We start from the raw sequence: 14189 nt of genomic DNA, 5'->3' as shown, positions 1-14189 counted from the left end.
TTCGAATGAAATCCGCCAGCGTCTCATCGGTTCACAGGTGATATTACTTATTTGCTTTCGTTTTGCTCTTTCGCCTTCTTATTCGATGGATGATGAACATGCAGAGATGTGTTAGCTGCCTCATGTCTTTGCTTACGAGCTTTTTCTTTGCAGAGAACCATGAGAACCTGAGAAAAAAGAAGGTATGAATTTAAGGTCTTGATGTGTGTCCGCGTCACTCAGTCATGGTCCGTCGTCGCCAACCAGAATTTCCCGCAACGACAAAATATACAACGTAACCTCTTTGAGTTTTTCTAGGAGTCCAACAATCTTTTTTCGTTTACGTCTTTTTTTTGTAGTGCACACTTCGTCTTCGTCCGTTATCTTGGGGCACAGCACCGCGCCATGCGTATCACCAAGGCCCAATTTACAGGGCTTGACGCCTACAAATACTCGGGTATCGACAAGTCCGTCGTCAGCAAGTACATCCTTGGTCCATTCTGGGCATGGCTCGTCACCTTGTTCCCTAAGAACATTGCCCCGAACACCATCACCTTCATCGGCCTCTGCTTTGTCTTCACCAACGTCGGTACTCTCTTGTTCTTCGACCCGCTGTACGAGGGGGGAGCGCTTCCCAGCTGGGTGTACTTTTCCTTTGCGTTTGGACTTTTCGCGTACCAGAGTATGGATGCGATTGATGGGAAGCAAGCTAGGCGGACAGGGATGGCCAGTGCCCTGGGAGAGATGTTTGACCATGGATGTGGTGAGTGACATGTTCCCGTTCCAATTCTGTGCAGACGGCGCTCATAAACTATGCGTAGATGCTATCAACACCACTGTATGTAGACCTCTCCAATCATCATGACAATGGCCAATGACTTTGGAAAAGCGCGACGCTAATCAGCCCACAGCTTGAAGTGATACTCGCTTCCCACGCCTTGGGCCTTAACCAATCCTGGTGGACCGTGGCCTCCCAAGTCGCTTCCCTCTGCAACTTTTACGTTTCCACCTGGGAAGAATACCACACCGGCACACTTTACCTTTCCGCCTTTTCCGGTCCTGTTGAAGGTATCCTCCTCATAGTCGGTATCTACATCATTACCGCTATTCACCCTCTCGGCTCCGGTTTCTGGTCCCAGCCCCTCCTCAAACCCGTCCTCTACCTCGCACCTCAACTTTTCCCGTATGTCCAAAAAGTCGACGGTCTACTCGAATCTGTCGGTGTCTGGAAGTACGTCAGGCTGGAGAGTATCCCGGCCAATGTGGCATTCATGTCGTTTGGTGCGATCGGGACGCTTGCCAACATTGTGACCAGCTACCACAATGTCATCACCTCTCGTCGAAAAGCGGGTAAACCCATTTTCCCGCCCTTGTTTGGTCTCTTGCCCTTCTTCACGCACACTACGATCCTTCTTGCATGGTTGCATGCCGAGTCAAAGGGAGGGGTTTGCATTGTACATGATTCGAGGATGCTGCCGTTCTTGGGATATTGGGGTATGGCGTAAGTGCAAAAACTCTTTTTGAATGGTCTGTCCAAAAGAAAAACGAATCAGATACTGATAGCTAGAGCTTAGCTTCTCTTACCAAGTCTCCCAACTTATCCTTGCGCACGTTACGAAGAGTAGCTTCCCATACTGGAATGGTATGATGATCTTCTCGCTCTTCGGTGCGGCTGATGCCAACATGGGCTGGCTTTTTGGCCGGTGAGCTTCGATTCTTTGATCTTTCAGTTTCTGTGGCAGAATTCTGACATTATGTTGTTGTAGTGAACCTTTGGTCCAGTCCTCCCCGGTTGCCGCTAATGTTTTCATCTGGATGTCGTTTGTTGTGGCGTTGTTCAACTATGTCCGATTCGCGAGGGAGGTTATTTGGCAAATGTAGGTTTTCACAAACACTTCCCTATCTATTCTCCTTGTGCTATTTCCATCCATTCTCTCCTTTTCATCCCGCATCTTCTCGCAGCTTTATCTGTCATCATGAGATGTGATGCTGATCGGGAATGAAACATAGATGCGAATACACCGGCCTCGCTTGCTTTACTGTCAGGCACAAGGATGAGAACGGCAAGTGGGTGCAGAATGGGAAGAAGACGCAATAGATTGAAAAAAAGGATGAAGGTGACTAGAAAATGCTAGAGAAAGTAGAGCGAAAGGATGAGGTTTTTGGACGAGGGTGCGCGGGGGCAGCCAGACAGCCACATCATGTTTTGAGCCATGAGTGATAGAAAGGCCGTTATTTCACGTCCACCCTCTCGCGAATGGATTACCTCTACGGTACCTTGGGGGTTTAGCAAAGAAACGATCTCAAGGGTATTGGACGGTATGAAGAAGAAGACTTTTGGATGCATTTGAGTTTTACTGCAATAATAAAAGCTTGAGATTTCTTGGAGGTGATTGATGGCCGATATACTGCTCTCCACGGCGTTTACTGTCTTGTCATTTTACACATCATTTACGTTCCTTATGCCTGCCGGATTGCTTTCGTATGGGATAGGAAAGAAATGCAAGGAAACATCCATCGAGCTGACAATATGCAGTGGTCATCTACGTAGTTTGTCGCGGTGGAGGCGCGACGAGCAGCCATCATGTCAATATACCAGCAGATGTTGTTTCCGTGCATTTTATCGTCATCTCTGCTTTGAATTCTACTTCTACCCGTACTTCCTACATCTCATACATTACAGGGCAAAATCAACGAGAGTCAAGGTGATTTTATCTGTCCTTAAAGTAATCCAGCTAACCTCTACTGTTGCGCAGCGTCTGTCCGAGCCGGCCATCCTGTCCACATCTACTTCTTGAACATCGCAACCCCCATCTCATAACCCTAAAATCGTACATTGAACTACACACACGCTGTAAGTACTGGAAATTCCGGTCTGTGATTTTGCCTAATTCACCCGTTCAGCCTAGCGATGTCCACTCCTGAAGCCGGGGACCAACCAAATTCATCACTTTCCGCTCTTACATCTTCTATCGACAACACTTCCTCCCCAGTCGACTTTCTCAACTCCCTCCTGGCACCTCTTCTTCCACCATCTCTCCCACCCCCTAACAAGCCCCAACCACCTTCTTTGCAGCCCATCGACACCGCCCTGAATGACCTCCTTACCCAACTATCGCTCCTGTCGCAAGATACTGCGTCAGCGATCGAGCAAGGGATGAGCGATGTAAGCAGAACTGTCCCCAGACTAGGCTACGACCTCCAATTTATGCGGGAGAGCGCCAATGGATTGTCTGTCAGTTTGGGGATGGTGCAAGACCGGGTTGCGAGACAGGCGGATTATGAGATGCCGAACAACAAGTTCCCAGGTGGTGAAGAGAGTGAAGCTGTAAAAGCTTTCCGTGCGCTGGAAAAGATCACCCATCTGGACAAGCTCAAAACAAGGCTCGAATCTGCGCGGGACACCTTGCGCGAAGCCGAATCATGGTCTACACTTGAGTCGGAGATCACCACTCTCATCAGTGAGAAGGAATATGCAAAGGCCGGGCAGCGACTGGCCGAGGCAAGTCGGTCAATGGTAGTGTTTAAGAATGAGCCTGCAGAATGGGAAGAGAGAAAGAGATTGTTGGTTTCACTGGGAGATGAGCTTGAGCGGGTTGCAGGAGAAGCGTTGAGGGAGAGCTTGAAAAAGGACGATGGTGTGGACGAAGTGCGAGCTTTCTGGGAGGTATTCATGGATATGGAAAGGGAAGAAGAGTTCAAGGGGTGGTATTTCAAGGAAAGAGGAAGGGGGTTACTTGAGGCATGGAAGGAACCATTGGTGGAAGAAGGACAGGGCGAAAATTCATCAAAGCTATCCGACTTTCTCCCCAAGTTTTACTCCCTTGTACTTCAAACCCTTTCAGCCGAGCTATCCTATATACCCCTCGTCTTCCTTCCAGAATCAGCACCCTCGATTTTGGCGTCATTTTTCCAGTCCACACTCGACTCCCTCGATCCGACGTTCTCAAACCGCCTCGCCGCCGTTGCGGACTATCACGGCCCTGGTGCCCTTCCTGAACTCGTCAAGGCATGGGAAGCGACTGTTGATTTGGGAGCGGGGGTACAAGGATTGATTGACAAGGTCATATTCAACACTCAAGGAGGCTTGCTCAGCGGTGGTGCCGGCGAAATCGATGTTGAATCACCCGCCACCATCTCAACCTCCCCTGGCATCTCATCATCTTCACCCAACCATCCCATTCCTCGCACAAACTCCCACTCCCATTCTAAACGGCATCAGTCCATCTCTCGCAGATTCTCCCGCGCACCTAACGCTACCGCTACCTCTCTTTCCCCTTCCCCCGGGAACGTCGATGACGCTTGGGAGACGACCCTGTATGAACCATTCTTGGACTGGCAGTCGTCCTACTCTTCTTTGGAGAAGAGGTGTTTGGAGAAGGAGGTGGCGGACTTGAAGACATCATGGGAGAAGGCAAACATGAAGCAAGGTGGGAAGGATGTAATGAGCGGGATGATATCACGTACGGCCGAACTCAAGGGTAGGCTTGAGGAAGCAGTAGCGCGCTGCAGGATATTCACTTTTGGCTTTGGGGCAGTCCATCTTATCCGTGCGGTGGATACTTGCATCTCCAGATTTTTCGACGATGAGCGGACCTCCATCCTCAACAACGCCAAGTCTAAGAGGGATAATAACAAGCAGAAGGATAAGGCGGATGAGCTCGATTTGGATGAGTTGGATGACGATGGTGGGGATTGGAGTGGGTGGCAAGTAGGTCTGCATATCCTTGATTCACTCCAAAAGGTGGCAGAGAAGCTTGTGGCTATGGAAGATGGGTTGAAAGCCGAGTTGAGTGAGTACGCCAAGATGCTGAAAGCCCAAAAGGGGGAGAAATGGGATGGCCAATGGGACGGAAGAAAAGCAACGTTTGGCACTGTGTCTCTTTTGCAGCAGTCCACGCTCAACACCGCCGATTTACATGCTCTCATTGCCTCCGCGCCATCACCCATCTTGCCTCAATCTAAATCCTCTCTCCTCACATTCATCCGTGAATCCCAAATCCATCTCCAACAGACTATCCTTTCTCCCCTTCTCACCCAGCTCGACACGTACCCTTCTCTCGCGGTCTGGATCAAGGCAGATAAACAGACAAAAATCAGAAAGGGAGAACTGTACGTACCGCAGTTTAGTTTGAGTCCGACGGATGTGATCACGAGGACGTCGGAAGGGCTGTTGGATCTGTTGAGGGTGTTTGAAGTGTATGGCGGGGAAAAGGCGTTGGGGTGGAGTTTGGGGAGTTTGCCGTTCGTTGAAGGGATGGGACATGCTGTCGCTCTTGATTGCCTTTCCTCTTCCAGAAAGGATACGGATAAGGAACCTTCAACCTCGATATCCGACCCAACGACAACAGCAACATCGACCTCAGTATCACTCGCACCCATCCCTTCCTCTACCCCCGCACCTACACCAGAAACGATCCAGACCACCTGGATATCATCTCTCACCCTCTCCCTCCTATCACACTTTACCTCGTACACCCTACCTTCCATCCAGCACCTTTCTCAGGAAGGCCAAGCACAACTGAAAGAGGATTTGGGATATTTGGAGAATGCGGTGAGGGCACTAGACGTGGAGTGGAGTGAGCTGGGTGAGTGGGCGAGGGCGGTGGAGATGGAGGAAGAGGAATGGAGGGAGAACGTGAAGCGGGAAGGAAGGGAAGGGGCTTTGGCCGCTGTGGGGAGGATGAGGGGATGGAAGTTCTGAAAGGCTTATTTTCTGAGGTGGGCAAATTTCCCGTTCGCTACACCATAAAAGAGTATTCTGCTAATGGACCCGTTTTCAATGCTTAGTCCATCAGCGTCTTTAATTCATTTCTTTCTTGCCATACAATCATTTTGGATCTTATCAGGGACTGTAAAACGTCTTCATTATGCATAATTTAAATTACCGGTAAGATTTGTCAATAATTTGTAAGTAACAAGTCAAGATCGGATCGATTGAAAAATGAACTTTTCAAAATACCATGTTCAAGTCTCTTTTTATGAGTTATCTCTAATAAGAAAATAAGTATGAAACTTCTACCAAAAGCAAGCAAAATGGGATGAAGATTAGTACGAGGGTTCCACGGTTGAGGGGCAGTACTTAAGAGCTCCGAAGATTGAACAGCGGAAGACGTCTTTAATGTCCGAGACGATTTCGTAGACTTTTTCCTCTACACTGCCAAAACTTGCGGAGGACTTCATGTGGCGATAGAGTAAGCAAAGGCCCTTCCCAGGCGATAAGAAAGAGATAATGGGGAATGGGTGGGAGCTGTGATTGTATAATAATTTGGGTAGTTTGAGCACGCAAGACTTGTACGGGTAGCGTAGTAGGGGATGAGGCGCCAGTAGTATTATGTACGGCATTGCGTGCTCTCTCCACGAGATGCTCCACCTATACTGTTGAGCCGCTGTTGGGGTTGATCGCCCCACATTGAGTAAATTGTCAGACGCTAGATCTCCCAGACCGCCTGACCGATGACAGGATATAGAACAACATGATGGACTATCGCACGACAACACTTTGAGTCTGCTGCTGCATGCTCTTCTGGCAGGTGATGCAGCCAATGTAAAACAGTTCATTATTAAGCCGCCCGGAGGTATTCTTCTCGGCAAGGCCCAAGGACCTTACGGCGATAGTCCAGCCTCTTCATTCATTCATTGGTCAAGTGCCCATTTTTAGTTTCAAGAAATGGCTAATAATTAAGCGATTTCGTCAGGACGTGCAATAATTAAAAATGATCGACGGATTGCCCAAAGTAATTCCAGATTCAGCAGCAAAACTTGCCTCGAGTTTCTTTGATCGACGACGAACGACCTTCATCATCATAGCACAAGCAACATACAGCTGAGTGTATATTTTTTCAACATGCAATTTGCGTGCTTGGAAGACGGCCCTTTATTACGATACTCATCGCAAAAAACATGACCGACGACGAATGGGCGATGCCGTAAAAATTTGTTCGGCACTTATCTTGCAAAGCTCTGAGCTCTGAGCGTCGGAAGCAGAACAATCAACTATCAAATTTAACTATCTAAGTATCATTTTTGGAGTCTTGGTTCACATAACCGGAGAAGCTGGTAGGATGCAGCGATGACGACGCGGTCGGGATCGGCAGGGAGGCGTAAGTGGTGGGATGATAGTTCCTATTCAATTTATTTATGGTTGCCTGAAACGCGAACGCCGGAGAGTAGGCAGGAGATGCATGGTGCATTTAAGAATGGACAACGATGGGGAGCGCAGCTGGAGCAACCGAACGAAGACTGCTATTGCTCCTCACCATTACAGCGGCTACGACTCGCTTCCGTTTACTTCTGCTTGACCTTTCCGATGGGCTTGACTGTCTCCTATGAGCTCCTTTCGTGTCGGACCTTTCACTAGAGAGTCAGAAATATGAAAGAGTAAAAAGGATAAATGAGCAAAAGTGCGATCCACGCCGAAATTTGGACTTGAATGCAATGAAAGAGGAGATCTTCAACCACCGAAAAAACCGCAGCGAAATTATGTACTGCGTTTTGCTATTTGTGGTTTCTTGTGCAGCTTAGCCATTGCCGCTCGTTGCTCCTCTGGACTCAAGCGTTTCATCATTTACCGCTCGTTCGGGGAGCCCTGGAAATCTGACGTTCTTTGTTGGGCATCGAAGGCCGCCCATCAGGGCATCCGTCATAGAACGAAGGCTTTTACTGCTCGCTCATATGCCGAAGCAGCATACCGATCTTCTCCCTAAGTAAAAACTCAACAGTGCTTTGCACCGGTACACTGGTACCTCGTCGCTCACCGCATAGAATATTAATATAAACGTCACTGCCGCTTCCGTCAGTTGGACAGAAGGAAAGAACAGGGACCGATCAGGGAACGTCTCGCGGTCCCGCCCAAGAGAGTTTGGCGCCCGATGCCGCTGGCTATATCGAAATCATTATCATATCACGCCATTTTGCCTGAATGACGCCCAACACGCAAGTGTTTTATATATCCGACATTTATCTGGAATCCTCGGCCCCCACATTGGAGAGACCTTCCAAAACATGCAAAAATTGCTAGTCTGACGTCAGTTTACACATGAAGAGCCTTTTTATTTGCAGTTTTCCGATGCTTGCCTCTCCACTCTTAGGCCACCTATACGTAGCCTTTGCTGTACTGCCGATAACCTTACAATTCTTTATTAACTACTTGAAAAAGATTCTCAGCACATATTTTGCCTCTCTCATTCATCTCCAACAGCGTTCTCTTTCACCGCCCTCGATCCAACACTTTTCGTTAACTTCTCCAGAACGATCCAGTACTCAAACAGAGTCCTGTCCCCGTACTGTGCGTTCACTATCTTATCACCGGCTCCTTTAGATTGTCACTCGGCAATTTTGACCCAAGCTGACAATACCAACAACAACTCCTCAACAGAACAATGTCGGGCCAAGATTACTCCTCCATTGAAAAGAAGAATAGATTAGAAATCTATTCCGACGATGCTGCTTCTGATCCCTTCATCGCCCTCGCCCAAGAAGAAGAATCCCATGAGATTAAGTACCGAACATTAAGTTGGCAGAAAGCTGCTGTACTCCTTTTCGGCGAGTATGTCTGTTTGGCCATCCTCGCCCTTGCCTGGAGTTGGAGTGTTCTTGGATGGGTGAGTCTCTGTCCCCATTGACTTTTTTTTTTCTTTAATCGAAGCGAGCGAAGAAGCTTATTAGACCCCTATTAGGTATGTGGCGCGCTCATCACTTTCGGCTTGGGTCTTGTTACTTGGTGTAAGTTACCTTTAATCCAGCTTGATTCATCTGTTTTTTTTCGCTGACGAACCATGCGCAGACACAAGTTATGTGCTTTGGCAATTTTGTATGAAACATCCTGAGGCTCGAGACATCTGTGATATTGCTGCGATTTTGTTCGTAAGTGTAGTCTGTTTTCGCCGCTCGCCTGCGATGCGGAGTACCCCGCTGACCTCAGTCGGTTAGCCTCGAGTTCCTAGAGTGGCTTTCGAAGCTACTGGGATTATGCTCTTACTTAACAACATCTTCATTGGTCAGTACACTCACTCGGTTTAGTGGCGTGACTGTGCGTATCCTCTAACGTCTCACAGTCGGCTTCCACGTTTTCACCGGAGCAAAGAGTGAGTTGAATTCGCTCATTTCAATCGACTTCTCCTCTGAAAGTTGCTCACTAATCTTATATCTAGTCTTTAATACACTCAGTGACAATGGTGCTTGCACAGTCGTCTTCCAAGCTGTTACTGCTATCATTGGTAGTGAGTGTATTTTGACAATCGTGGCGAAGTTTTAACTAAGCCTATCCATTCAGTTCTTTGCTCTCTCCCTCGAACCCTCAATCATGTCTCCCTCTTGTCCATCATTTCCGCCATTGCCATGTTCATCGCTATCGTCATGTCCTTGACTTACGCCGCTATTGAAGATGCACCTTTGGACGCCACCGGACCTGTCGTTACTTCGATCGGTTTACCCGACGGCGGTCCAGGTTTCGTTGACGGTCTCAACGCCGTCATGAAGTGAGTCATCCATCCTCTTCTGCGCCGATACGTTGGTCAGACACTGACAATCATGCAGCATCACTTTCCTTTGGATCGGTCAGATTCTCTACCCTTCTTTCATCGCTGAGATGAAGCGACCCCAAGATTTCCCCAAGGCCCTCGCTACATTGACCATTGCCGAGCTCATCCTTTTCACCGTAACTGCTGCTGTCGGCTATTATTACTGCGGCCAGTATTCTACAGCCCCTATCATCGGATCTCTTTCTGAACCTTGGGCCAGGAAATCTGCTTTCGCGCTCGTGCTTGTCCCTACCGTCATCATCGGCTCACTCTACGCCAACATTGCGGCCAAATTTGTCTTCAAGCGTGTTTTGGGCAAGACCACCCACATGCACTCTCACAGTATTATTGGGTGGAGTACCTGGATCGGAATCGACATCCTCATCTGGGGTATTGGCTTCATTCTCGGAAAGTGAGTAGTTGCTGACATTTGTACATCTTGCTATTACTCTTGCTGACTATGTCTTCTTGTAGTGTCATTCCAAGTATGGGTTCTTTCCTTAGCATCATGTCTTCCGCGTTTGATTCTTTCTTTGGCTTCATCTTCTGGGCAGTCGCGTTTTGGCATATCAACGAGGGTCGTCTTTTTGCCAATGCCAAGATGACAACACTCACTGTTATTAACATCATCATCTTCTTCCTTGGATTGTTTATACTCGGTCCTGGGTTGTACGCTAGTGTTCAGGAAATTGTCTACGAATAGTACGTCATTTGGAAATGCTCTTTGAGAAGAGTTGAAACTGACAGTTGTATCAGTGCTGAGGCCGTTCGATCACCTTTCTCTTGTGCTTCAAATGCTTAAGTGTTTAGTTAGCTTTCTTTTCCATAGGTTCAGTGCTCCGCATGTTTCACTATTTCCATCTTCGCTGTATTTTTTTGAACCAAATACAATAATTCATACATGGTCGTTTTCTTTTGGGAATGTATTGATTTCGGCGTCGGGCTTGCTTATGATTCGTCGGTCACGAGCAGGTAGAGACCGATGGTCTTGCAAAACAAGATGTCAGTTTCTGTTCGAGAGAATTCATTTGCTTTGTTTTTTGTCCACTATTTATTTATTTGTCCATTACGTACCTGTCGCTAATTTGGGCCGTCACCTGCTTTAATCGGGCCAACAACTAGAGCTGGGTCAGCTGTTGCGCCACTGTTGTTCTGCTGATCTTACAAAACGTCACAGAGCTGCTAGTTGTTTCGCTTTTTAGATGTCTCACCGTCCTTATTTCTCTTGGGTAGTAGAGCTGGAACATCTTCTCCATCATGACCTCTTAACAATATGTACGTTGGATGCATATCCAAGTCAATGCCACTTGCCACTCAATTCCTTGGAAGAAGAGGAAGACTTAATTACCGAAGGAAGTCACGGTAGATGTTCGGGCGGTCATAGCCGGACCCTGTCGGGCACCTCCGATAGACTCTTCCCTTTTTTTCATGTTTGTTGTACGTTGATGCTTACATTCTTGTCACTTGCCAGCTAGTTGTCGGGAGCCGGACCGAATTTGCTTAGCTTGCCGGCCAATAGAAAATCGTCCGTATACGCATTGAGAGTACATATAACAATCAGTTGACGGTCTCTTTAGTCATTATGAGCACCTATCTTGTAACTTACAACGAACATTCCCTCATCCATAATGTCTAACGGTGCTTGCGAAGGCTGCAATTGCGGCCGTGCCGAACAACTTCAGCAAGAGGGCGATATCCCTATCGACCGTCCTGAAAGATCTTTCACCGCTCCTGCAGATGCCGCACCTTATGAAGGTGTTGAGCCTGCGGTCCCGCTTCGTTCGAAGCAGTGGTTTAATGATCCTTCAGACCCCGGTGAATACTCTGATGGCTGGTGTCTTGACGAAGCTGACTCCCAGTTAGCAATGTCTGCCCTTTACCTCGAACGTTACATGAACTTTGGTATCACCCTCGACGAGCTTCGACCAAAGAACCGACCCATTATTGGTATTGCTCAAACTGGGTCAGATTTGTCTCCTTGTAACCGTGGTCATATGGAGCTTGCGAAGCGAGTCCGAGATGGTATCATCGCGAACGGCGGTACTCCCTTCGAATTCCCTTGTCATCCCATACAAGAAACCGGGAAACGACCTACGGCGAGCTTGGATCGAAATCTATCCTATCTGTCTCTTGTTGAGGTGCTTTTTGGGTATCCCCTCGATGGTGTGGTGTTGCTCACTGGCTGTGATAAGACGTAAGTATGGGTAGATCCAAGTAAATGGCTTACAGTTTGTTAGTACTCCGGCTTTGCTTATGGCTGCCGCTACCGTTAACATCCCTGCTATCTGCATGGTTAGTCATCTCATGTTCTGTTGCGAAAAGGATTTTTGTTGACGATTGTATTAGAACGTCGGACCTATGCTTAATGGTATGCATAATGGTACCTTTTGAGATTCAGCAGCTGACTCTTATTAGGTTATCGAGGCCACAAACTTATTGGATCGGGCGGTGTTATGTGGGATAGTCGTGCAGAGTATGCTGCTGGAAAGATCAATGAAAGTCAGTTCGTACAGCAGGTTTCGCTTTCTGCTCCCAGGTAAGCACATGTCGCCTTCCTTTTCCTCCAAACACTAAATACAATGAATAGTGTCGGCCATTGCAATACTGTCGTATGTGCTCTCAAGTTTCCTTTTGGCTGTCGCTAATTTGTCATAGGGGACTGCGACTACTATGAACTGCATGGCAGAAGCCCTTGGTATGGCCCTTCCCGGTAGCGCCACCATTCCCGCCGTTTACCGTGAACGAGGCGCTTGCGCTTATGCTACCGGTTTGCGTATTGTCGACTTGGTGCGAGAAGACATCAAGCCCTCCGATGTTCTCACCAAAGAGGCTTTTGAAAACGCTATTGCTGCCAACACGGCTATCGGAGGCTCAACGAATGCCCCTATACATCTCAACGCTGTTGCGAAGCACATTGGAGTTGATCTTTCAGGAGATGATTGGGAGAGGGTGGGGTATCACTTGCCATTGCTAGTAAATGTGCAGCCTGCTGGAGAGTGGCTTATGGAGGAGTATCACAGAGCTGGTGGTCTTCCCTGTACGTCGACAAGGCACAGTATATACTTACCTTAGCTGACGACCAATAGCTGTCATCGCCGAGCTCATCAAACATAACAAGCTCCCCCATCCCAATGCATTGACTATCACCGGCAAAACTATCAAAGAGAACTGTGAAGGCGACTTTTCCCGCGATCGACGAGTCATTCTTCCTTTTGACAAGCCTCTGAGAGAGAATGCAGGTTTCCTTCACCTTAAGGGTTCCCTATTCGACAGCGCCATCATGAAGACGTCTGTCATTTCCGATGCTTTCCGCGAACAATATCTTTCCAAACCCGATGATCCCATGGCGTTCGAAGGACCTGTTGCTGTCTTTGACGGTCCAGAAGACTACCACCACCGTATCGAACATTCATCAAAAATCGATGCCGGAACTATCTTGGTCATGAGAGGTGCCGGTCCTCAAGGATACCCTGGTGCCGCCGAAGTCGTCAATATGATTCCGCCCGGAAGGTTGATCAACCAAGGTATTGAGCTACCTTGTATTGGTGATGGCCGACAAAGTGGCACGAGTGGCTCCCCGAGTATCCTGAATGCCGCCCCTGAAGCGGCAACTGGCGGCATGTTAGCATATCTCAAAGATGGCGATCGTCTCAGAATTGACTTGCTCAAACGCACAGCCAACGTCTTATTATCGACTGAAGAGATCGAGGCCAGGAAGAAGGAAATGGGACCTTACAAGGTACCAAAGAGTCAAACACCTTGGCAGGAGATCTTCAGAGAGACTGCGAGTGAGTTGAGTGACGGTATGGTGATCAAGGGCGCGGTCAAGTATCAGAGACTCGCTCAGACGGCGGGTGTCCCAAGGCAGAACCACTAATTATAGCGTATAATCGTATGCATTGTATATATTTGGCAGAGTATCGACCCATGGGATGGTTTACAGGAGTCAACATTGCCTTCTCGGCCCGTTCGGCATGATAACATGTGATGTGGACTTCGCGTATATTTCTGATTGTCGATAAATAATCATTTGACTCCAATCTTTAGACTCGTATGCAGGTCCCAGGAACTGCATCAGGAACACATTGATCAAATGATTCGTAAGGATAACAGCGCCCTTTGTATATGTGATCGATGTATGATGCAGTGATGCGCACAATAATTGTGGTCAGCCATCATGTCCGCTGCCGACCAATCTCAAGCGAGGAGTCAATTCGGTGAAATGTGGCTTTTATCCTTCCACCTCTTTCCGCCATTCACATATTTACACTTCGTCTCCACAGCTTATTGGATGCTGGCTTGTCTGGTGACTAAAATATAAGCTTGCAGGGTCCGAAGTGCGCGATGTTGGTACGTGCGCTCGTTTGCCTCACTGATGACTTTTGGGCATGGCTTATTATTGTCTCTTGCAGCTCGTAAATCAGTCCAGACTCAATGGTTTCTTTTTCCATTAATCAAGGATCTAGTGGCTCTTGACCCTCATTGAATCTCCATTCTCACGAAGCTGTGTTCAGCCTTTAACAATATGCTGAGGAGGCTACAAAAGGACGTTCTGTTTTTCACAGCCTTTCCGTTCCCGTCGATTATAACACTAATCGTCTAAGTCTCGGGAAGGAAAGATTTTAAGCTAAGGTATATAAAGAAAAGACAAGATTTATCTTTCCCGGTTGACATTCATCTCTCACCTCT

The 14189-nt window shown here is 47.9% G+C and overlaps 4 protein-coding genes across 4 annotated transcripts; all 4 read left to right on the top strand.

Annotated features, from left to right (window-relative positions):
- Positions 1 to 384: 384 nt before the first annotated feature.
- CNBF0160 (hypothetical protein) lies at positions 385 to 2077 on the top strand (the record flags this gene model as incomplete). The annotated part of the gene is made up of 6 exons (XM_769758.1): positions 385 to 742; positions 801 to 817; positions 891 to 1480; positions 1554 to 1682; positions 1746 to 1856; positions 1990 to 2077. The coding sequence occupies 6 exons, from the start codon at positions 385 to 387 to the stop codon at positions 2075 to 2077; spliced, it is 1293 nt and encodes a 430-aa protein (XP_774851.1).
- An 813-nt stretch (positions 2078 to 2890) lies between these two features.
- Positions 2891 to 5683, top strand: CNBF0150 (hypothetical protein; the record flags this gene model as incomplete). The annotated part of the gene is made up of 1 exon (XM_769757.1): positions 2891 to 5683. One exon carries the CDS (start codon positions 2891 to 2893, stop codon positions 5681 to 5683), a length of 2793 nt encoding a protein of 930 aa, XP_774850.1.
- Positions 5684 to 8360: 2677 nt separating this feature from the next.
- CNBF0140 (hypothetical protein) lies at positions 8361 to 10302 on the top strand (the record flags this gene model as incomplete). The annotated part of the gene is made up of 10 exons (XM_769756.1): positions 8361 to 8582; positions 8658 to 8703; positions 8765 to 8844; positions 8911 to 8977; positions 9036 to 9065; positions 9132 to 9200; positions 9254 to 9458; positions 9517 to 9912; positions 9975 to 10202; positions 10257 to 10302. 10 exons carry the CDS (start codon positions 8361 to 8363, stop codon positions 10300 to 10302), a joined length of 1389 nt encoding a protein of 462 aa, XP_774849.1.
- An 826-nt stretch (positions 10303 to 11128) lies between these two features.
- Positions 11129 to 13377, top strand: CNBF0130 (hypothetical protein; the record flags this gene model as incomplete). Its single annotated transcript, XM_769755.1, has 8 exons — positions 11129 to 11315; positions 11364 to 11694; positions 11738 to 11792; positions 11847 to 11868; positions 11916 to 12036; positions 12088 to 12109; positions 12156 to 12537; positions 12587 to 13377. The coding sequence occupies 8 exons, from the start codon at positions 11129 to 11131 to the stop codon at positions 13375 to 13377; spliced, it is 1911 nt and encodes a 636-aa protein (XP_774848.1).
- Between the last annotated feature and the right edge of the window lie 812 nt (positions 13378 to 14189).

The sequence above is a fragment of the Cryptococcus neoformans genome, chromosome 6, assembly GCF_000149385.1.
Source record: "Cryptococcus neoformans var. neoformans B-3501A chromosome 6, whole genome shotgun sequence".
NCBI lineage: Eukaryota > Fungi > Basidiomycota > Tremellomycetes > Tremellales > Cryptococcaceae > Cryptococcus > Cryptococcus deneoformans.
Note: the sequence above shows the minus strand (reverse complement) of the source record. Positions and strands in the feature narration are given on the sequence as shown.